This window comes from Miscanthus floridulus, chromosome 2 (genome assembly GCF_019320115.1).
Source record: "Miscanthus floridulus cultivar M001 chromosome 2, ASM1932011v1, whole genome shotgun sequence".
NCBI classification, from domain to species: domain Eukaryota; kingdom Viridiplantae; phylum Streptophyta; class Magnoliopsida; order Poales; family Poaceae; genus Miscanthus; species Miscanthus floridulus.
In genome coordinates, this window is record NC_089581.1 from 122,991,766 (window position 1) to 123,000,499 (window position 8,734).

The 8,734-nt window shown below is 47.4% G+C and overlaps 2 protein-coding genes across 2 annotated transcripts; both read left to right on the forward strand.

The window, feature by feature from the left end:
- Positions 1-1,469: 1,469 nt before the first annotated feature.
- Positions 1,470-2,549, forward strand: LOC136528984 (probable glutathione S-transferase GSTU6). Its single transcript, XM_066521999.1, has 2 exons — positions 1,470-1,804; positions 1,871-2,549. The coding sequence occupies exons 1-2, from the start codon at positions 1,481-1,483 to the stop codon at positions 2,255-2,257; spliced, it is 711 nt and encodes a 236-aa protein (XP_066378096.1). The 5' UTR covers positions 1,470-1,480; the 3' UTR covers positions 2,258-2,549.
- A 622-nt stretch (positions 2,550-3,171) lies between these two features.
- On the forward strand, positions 3,172-3,825 carry LOC136536990 (classical arabinogalactan protein 9-like). Its single transcript, XM_066529103.1, has one exon. The coding sequence runs from the start codon at positions 3,172-3,174 to the stop codon at positions 3,823-3,825; it is 654 nt and encodes a 217-aa protein (XP_066385200.1).
- Positions 3,826-8,734: the final 4,909 nt, after the last annotated feature.

An 8,734-nucleotide genomic window follows, 5' to 3' on the forward strand; every position in this document is an offset into this window, starting at 1 on the left:
ATAAGAATAAGGGATCTGGTTTTTGAAGAAGTTCAAGTCTACCGTTGGTTAGTTTGGTCTTAGGGTTCATGATGTTTGACTTCTCAGTCTCCTGTTTCTGGATCTGTTGGTCATACGCCATGTTTTGGATAGTCATTGTCTTGTTGTTTCTCCATTGCCCTTGTCTATCCCAACTTCTAGAGTAAGCCTTGGTTGTGCTAGGTTGCTCTTAACCATATAGCTTTAAATCCCAGTGTAATTTAGTGTTCGACACCGTGTAATCTTTCGTGTAATTCTAGATTTACGAAGTGTATTGTAGTTTCGCCTAAGGGGAGTGGATCCTAATTCACTCTTTTGTAAACCCTCGCGTTCTCGCGTTAGGAGAAGTACCTGTGTTGTAGTTTTTGCTATTTCCATCTATAATGTAATCCTAGCAAATGTTGTGCTTTAAATCTAAGTGTGTTAGTTGCTTGAGCCCAACTCCATCAAATACTTTTTTCTACTAACATGTCATCGATTTGCTGGCCTAGAATAGGCACCATGTAATGACAACCAACCTCTATGTTCGTTTACAGTATTGAGACCAATCTTCCGTACCAACACGATGCGAAAACATATTAGACATATGAGTCATATTTCTCAAGATTTTTCCTATACCAAGCATATCACCCGCAGCGAAGCACGGGCAGCAGTGGCTAGTGAATATGATGATGGAAGATTCCCATATAACCACTTTAGGCTGTTTTTTATAGCGTTGTATCCATCTTAATTCACATGTGCTGCAGTGTACTGGGTAGAATTTAAACTAATTTATACACCCCAAATCCATCTCGCCTTGTTTGATATAGTCGGATGGGCATCAATCCACATATATTGAGGTGAATTGGAGTGAATTTTAACATAAATTTCACACCATTTCACGTCAATCTACTCTAACACATGTGAAATGAGGTAAATCCGACGGTATCCGCACAAAGCCTCAACACACGTGGACCTTCGAGATTGCGGTCGTGCAGCGGTTGGCTGGAGTTTGGAGGAGGATAAGGCTGGAAATATTATATTAAAAATATAAAATGCAGTAGCACCTAGTGCGTACACACTGTCAAGAATACGTCGATCATGATGTTTTAGTGTCTCTTTGAAGATGGAACCACTGGCAATTTTCTCAGGCGTCAGCAGTGACCTCACCATCGCCAGCTGACCAAAAAATAAAATTGATTGCCGGCATGGGATGTTCCCCACGATTTATTGGATCCTCGTCCAAGTAATAGAGGCTCCTTAGATTGTTCCAACAATCTTGTTTAAATAAAAGCGTGGGGATGCTAGAAGTCAATCAATCAAGACAAACAAAGGAGTTGTCATCGCAGCAGAGGATGCTCTGCCTTTGTGTATATATAGACTCCCCGGCACTTCCCTCCCCAGTCACCAAGAATTAAGCCAACGAAAAGAAGAAAAAAAAAAGCTACTCGTAGAACATTAGTGAGAGCCTGCAGTTCCAGCAATGGCCGGAGGAGACGACCTGAAGCTGCTGGGCATGTGGGCGAGCCCGTTCGTGCTGCGGGTGAAACTCGCTCTCAGCCTCAAGGGCCTGAGCTACGAGTACGTCGAGGAGGATCTCAGGGACAAGAGCGAACTCCTCGTCAAGTCCAATCCCGTCCATAAAAAGGTACCCGTGCTCATCCACAACGGGAAGCCCGTCTCTGAATCGCTGATCATCCTGCAATGCATCGACGAGGCCTTTGCCGGCACCGGCCCGTCCCTCCTCCCTGCTGACCCCTACGAACGCGCCATTGCTCGCTTCTGGGCCGCCTACATCGATGACAAGGTACGTACGCATCACCTCAGATCTTGCAATCGATTGCATGTTGACCGATCGTGTGTGTGGGTGCAGATGCTGCCCGCTTTGAACCAGTCGGCGATGGGCAAGACGGAGGAGGAGAGGGCTGAGGGAAAGAAGCAGTCGCTCGTCACGGTGGAGACCCTGGAGGGGGCGCTGAGGGACTGCGGCAAAGGGAAGCCCTTCTTCGGCGGCGACAGCGCCGGGTACGTGGACGTCGTGCTCGGCGGCCTGCTCGGGTGGGTGCGCGCATCGGATGAGCTGCACGGCGTCAAGCCCTTCGACCCCGAACGGACTCCGCTCCTGGCGGCGTGGTCGGAGCGCTTCGGCGCGCTGGAAGCCGTCGAGCCGGTGATGCCAGACGTGAGCAGGCTGGTTGAGTTCGGCAAGATGTTGAAGGCACGTCTAGCGGCTCCTCCGGCCGCCGGTGCAAGCAACTGAAAGCGCAGGTTATATCAGTCTGGACTTAGCTGCTTGCCACGTGTTTCAGAGTTTCAGGCTTTCCGCTAGTGACGAAAAAGAAATAACGGAACGCGGCTTTGTGCTCTGCACGATGTACGTTGCGGACTTGCCGTTGGTCAGTTTGTATGTGCAATGAGTGTTGCCATGGATGTGTCTTCACTGTGTTACTTGTTTGTAAAAGTCCTACGTCCATTTGCTACTTGTCTGTATTGCTTGTATTCGGCGAGATTGCGAATACAATATGGTTAGGCTTATGAAAGAGTCGATGATTACAACAAGGAGAATTGCTAGCAATTTATATCCGACACCAACTTGCCCTATAAGATAAGGAGTCATGCCCTAGTCGGAGTCTTGGCGTGATCCGGAGATATCCTTCCTTAAATAGGGTCGTCATGGGCCTTCGGGTCGTCTCTAATCTGGAGTAGATAGTCGGCAATATGGAAGTCGGGGTACCCGGGGTATGGCATCGACATACGCCCCCAAGCTTGTCTGTCAAATGCAACTCGACCATCTGTGTGTAGTCGGGATTGTCTTAGTCGGTTGGCTTGAGATCCGGGTGGTTAGACTCCACCCAAAATTGCCAGTCGCGACTTAAGACCCGATCTTGAGTAGGTCGAGAGAGGTGCGCGGTTAGGAGATGAGCTTGTTCTAGTGCCATTCCTGGGTCATCCTGTCTTGTCAATCCCGTTTCAGATGCAAGCCAGGGGACGCGCAGTCGTCTATCAGTCGAAGCGCTACGGTCGGCTCGGTTCCCCATGAGTACACGTGGTGGAGATTTAATTCCTTTTTAATTGAGATGGCGGTTGAGATTCCTGGAATGATGGCTTGGTCCTATTTAATTAGGCCCGCTCGTGATGAATCTGCAACCTCCATTTCCAAATCTCGTAGCAAAGATGAGGAAGAAAACTGCTGGCCGCAAACGTCCCCACAAGGTGCTGCGTCTGCTACTCACACAGTTGCTTGGCCAATCGGCCACGGCGGCGGTGTCGAGTAGTACGTCGGCGCCTCCAGCGTCCACTCCCGCGTCTCCATCCCCGACGTCCTCTGGAGCTCCAGCCCCGGCGGCAGCATTGCCGCTAGCAATGACACAGGTGGCTCCAGCCCCAGCGGTCCCTGGAGAGGAACGTGAGGTCAATGAAGTCGCTTCGCCGGGATTTCCGGTAGGGCCTGCAACTCAGCCGGTGCCATCGGCGCCGGAGGTAGTGATCGAGCTCTCCGACGAGGGCGAGCCGGAAGGCTCAATCCCGTCGGCGGGTGCTGCTCCCGTTGCTCCAGTCTCCACCACCGCTCCTACCTCCGTTGCCTCCACCGCCCTCGACGTCCCTGGGCCCTCCGCTCCTTGTGCCGCTGGCTCGCTGGACACGAGTCGTGACGAAGAGATCACGAGGAAGCTCTTTGTTGAGCTAAACCATGAAGCCATCGGCATTCTGGGAGACGGCGGCCTAGTGATCCTCAGCAGCGACAGTGAGGAAGAGGTCACCGAGGAGGAGGAGGAGGAGGAGGAGGAGAACGAGCCCGCGGGTGGTGGGTCACCGTCGAGGAGCTAGACTGCTCCATCCCATCAGCCAGCCCTCTGAGGAGCTTGGTGACAAGCGGCGGAAGTGCCTACTCTGCTATCTTAGATTAGGATCCCAGTTTAATCATTTGTAAATACGTGTTAACGAATTATATCAATGAAATGACTAGTTCCCGATGAGTATCTTGCTGTTGATCTACATTTCTTCACACTGTTCCGTGTTCGAGTCGCCGCGGTCAGAGCCACGACACGCTTTACATGTGGGCACAATCCGGAATCGGGATAACATTAGCAGTGTCGTCCCAGTTACTGAGTTGATTCATAGCCCCGAGCTACAGGCCAATTGGGATGCTCTAGTCGGGTCAGAACTTTACTCACAACTCGGGTACAAAGTGCTTGTAAATTATTGAGAGAGTACTAAATCGTCAATTCTATTCTGAGAATAAAAAAGCGATGGTTTGCTTTGTGAATAACTTACATTGCAGCTGCCGAGCCATATTTAAGACTTGAATAGACTAACAACGCTGAGCCTGTCAATTTGTGGTGAGGAAAAAATGGAAACATTTACCTGTTCCGGCAATATTGTAAGATTGTTAAACTATTTTGTTAGTCTTATACAATTCTTCTTTCTTTTGTTATTTGAATTCTTCGTTATGCAAACATTTAGACTTATAGTAGCTAAACATGAGCGGTTTGTGTACTGAGTCAATGCCAGTTTGCGTGATTTAGGCTTAGCATGATTGAGAATTTTTGCAGACTAGTGAATAGCAGTATGATAGCCCCCGACTATTTATTTGGGTACGAGTAGCTTACCTGAATAAATAGTAGAAGACTAGTCTAGAAAAGACTAGTCGGTCACCTACCGTTTAGCCATTATTCGGACAAAACGTCCCATTAAACGGGCTAAACGGCCAATTAAACGGGGTAAACGGGTGATTAAACGGAAACGGCGCACCACTGTGTAGCGTTTACACGGTGTTTAAACGGGCTAAACGACCGTTTAGGCGAACAGTGGTAATTGAACAGCCCCAGCCCCAAGCGTATATGCTCGAGAAAACTACTACTAACATAGAAATAAAATTAAACAACAAATGAAACACTTATCTGGGTTGTATGCTGAGAAACAGATCAGGAACGCAGTTTATTATGCATAAAAGCGTTGTAGCTGATCCATGTTCCACGTATTCGGGAGCATATCCCCGTCTATCTCTGCAAGTTGGTATGCACGTGGTCGAGCTATATCAACTACGATGTATGAACCCTGCCAAGGGGGTGTTAACTTAATTTTATCCTTTGTGCGTTGGTCTCGTTTGAGTACCAAATTGCCGACGTTAAGTGCCTGGCCGCGTACACACTGGCTATGATATCTCCGGAGGGCTTGCTGGTATTTCACGACTCAGAATGCAGCTATATCACGCTTTTTTTGAGGAGTTCTAGGTCGGTGTAACGACGGTCAGCTTGCTCTTCTTCGGAAAACATCGCTACTCGGGGCAAGTTTAGTCAGACTCCGGGGGAAGGACAGCTTCAACCCCATACACTAGGAAAAATGGTGTTTCACCCGTTGCTCGATTAGCTATAGCACGCATTGCCCGTAAAAACGTGGGGAGTTTATTGACCCATTTTCTATCATAGGCACTCAGCCTATTGAAAATTCGTGTCTTGATCCCTTGCATAATTATGCTGTTAGCACGCTCTATTTGACCGTTGGTCATCGGGTGGTGAACTGAGGACTGATAATGCTTAATGGCATGTCTTTCATAAAAATTCTCAAATTTTTTGCCGGTAAATTATGTACCATTATCCGAGAGTATTCGGTGCGGTACGCCAAAATGAAATACAATGCTCTGCAAAAATTTGACTGTATTTTCTTTGGTTATCCGGCCTACTGGCTCGGCTTCAACCCACTTTGTGAAAGTATCGATCGCTACAATAAAAAATCTGTAACCAGCCCGGGCTCTTAGGAAAGGACCCAGGATGTCGATGCCCCATGTGGCAAATGGCTGGTGAATCTGTAACCACAAGGGATCATATTTAGCGCTTGAGCAGGCTAGTGAATCTGCCGTTTAAAAGACTGACAAGCTTCACATGTTCTAACCAGCTCAGTGGCATCTTCGAGCGCTGTAGGCCAGTAAAATCCTTGTCGAAAGACTTTCCCGACCTGCGTTCTGTGAGAGGCATGTGACCCATAGATTTCTCCGTGGATGTCGTGGAGCAAACTAATGCCCTTGGCCTGGGTGATACACTTGAGAAGAATCCCATTTCACCCTCGCTTGTAGAAGGTAGCGTCTACCATTTGATAGCCCATGGCTTTACGGCTAGTTCATTCTATATTCGTATCATCGACCAGAGTAGCCTAGTTTGTGAGGTACGCTCGGATTAGATCCATCCAGTTCTCTCCATTTCCATCTAGAGTGGCAGCACGAGCCGTATCGCCTAGCATAGACTTTCCAAGGAATTCGCTGAGTATTGCCTCTTCACTTGATGGATCAAGCATGGGGTTTGGACCGACTTTGACATCGGGATAGAGGGTTTAGTTAGCACTTCGACCAGGATGTCCCCCGATAGGTGCTGTCGTTCAGCTTCCCGGGTAGCAAGCATGTCAGCATCTGAGTTTAGTTTTCTCGGGATGTATTGGACCTCGAGTCCATCAAATTTAGATTCCAATCGTCTATATGCCAGTAAATATGCGGCCATGTTCTCGTTTGTTACTCGATAATCCTTGCTGGTTTGTTTAGCGACTACTTCTGAATCCCCTTTCACAAGTAGTCGTTTAATACCCAAGGATATGGCAATTCATAAACCAGTTAACAGGCCCTCATATTCGGCAATATTGTTAGTTGGAGTAGGATGTATAAAATCAATTTGAATTGCGTACCTCATGGCATCCCTTTCCGAAGAGATTAAGACGTCGCCAGCCCCTGCGCCATTCTTGCATTTTGCTCCATCGTAGAACATTAGCCAATGCTTAGGGTTTTGAGCCACCTCCTCGGGTTTAGGATTTGTCCATTTTGCAACAAAATCAACTAGAGCCTGTGATTTGATCACAGTTTTAGGTACAAATTCTATATCGTATTGGCCTAACTCAACTGACCATTGAGCGATTCTACCAATGGCATCTCGATTATGAACAATCGTACCGAGTGGATACGAAGAAACCACTTTGATCTTGTGACTTAAGAAATAATGCTTAAGCTTTCAAGAAGACATCAATACGACATAGATTAGTTTTTGAATATTTGGGTACCTGGATCGGGCTTCTTGTAGCACTTCGCTCACAAAATACACGGGGTGTTGTTTTGTTGACTTCTTGTCTTGACGCTCGACCACCAGGACCACGCTGACAACTGTGGGAGTTGTAGCTACATAAAGGAGCATGGCTTCGCTATCTTTGGGAGGAACAAGTATAGGTAACTGTTTCAAGTATTGATTGAACACCTTAAATTCTTCCTCGGCCTATTCACTCCAAAGAAAACTGTCATGCTTTTTTAATAACTTATAAAATGGCATACCTCGTTCGCCTGACTTGGATACGAATCGACTTAGGGCTGCCATCATGCCAGCTAACTTCAGGACTTCTTTTTTGTTACGTGGAGATTGCATATCATCGATAGCCTTGACCTTTTTCAGGTTAGCTTCGATGCCCCGATGAGACAACAAATACCCGAGTAGCTTACCCGAGGAAACGCCAAAAGAACATTTGTCGGGGTTTAGCATCATTCTGTTCTTATGTAAGTTATTAAAAGTTTCTTCTAGGTCAGCGATCAGATCACATTAGAACTTGCTTTTGACAACAATATCATCAATATATGCTTCCACATGGCAGCCGATTTGGCCTTCAAGAACAATATGAACACATTTTTTATACGTAGAACCAGCATTCTTAAGGCCAAAAGGCATCTTAATATAACAGTACACACCGAAAGGAGTTACAAATGTAGTTTTTTCCTCATCATCTATGCACATGCTAATTTGGTGATACCCCGAATAGGCATCTAGAAAACATAGCAATTCACAAACGGAGGTTGAATCTATAATTTGATCTATCCTCGGAAGAGGATATTCATCCTTAGGGCATGCTTTATTAAGATTGGTATAGTCCACGCACATCCACCATGTGCCGTTAGGCTTATTGACCATGACAAAGTTTGCTAACCACTCTAGGAAGGGGACCTCTCATACAAAATCGGCCTTCAGTAGTCGGTTGATTTCATCTCGTATGGCGGCTTGCTTCTCGGGTGTGTAGCGTCTTTGTTTTTGTCTGACTGGTCGAGCGCCAGTTGGTAGACCTAATTTGTGCTCTATTACCTCCCTAGGGATTCTGAGCATGTCTGATGGTTCCCAAGCAAACACATTCTTATTTGTCCGGAGGAAAGCAATGAGCTCGAGTTCCTATTGAGGAGGAAGGTTGGTCCCGATATTGGTGGTCTGGTCCCCAGTTGCGACCTCCTTAGATTGAGGAGTGTCATCTGGCTTGTTCGCGACCACCGCTTGTTCAGAGTTGACCATGTTGATCTTCAACGTCTAAGACTACAGGAATTCTAGAGTCTGGGATTGCAAGATCATTGGGATCAGAACTTCAGAGGGCATTAGAGCCTGAGGTGGAGGTAGTGCCAAGATTTGATTCTATGGCTAGATAGGCACCTTGGACCTGGCTTCGGTCGCTTTAGAGCTCTCGGCCTCTGGGATTGCGGCTTAGCCACAACCGGGGCTGCTACGATAGGCGCAGGTAGTGTAGCTACTGGCGTTGTCATAATAGTTGGGTCTATGGTCTTTTGCTACTTTGACGGTGGCTTAGCCGGGTCTATGAGAACCTGCCTAAACTACTTGATCAGGTCGAGAGTTTTCAAGTCGTAGGCGATTGCACCTTTCCGGTCACCGTATATAGTGAGGGGGCCGTGGGGCCTAGGCACCTTCAGCACTGAGCAGGCGAAGTGAGCGAC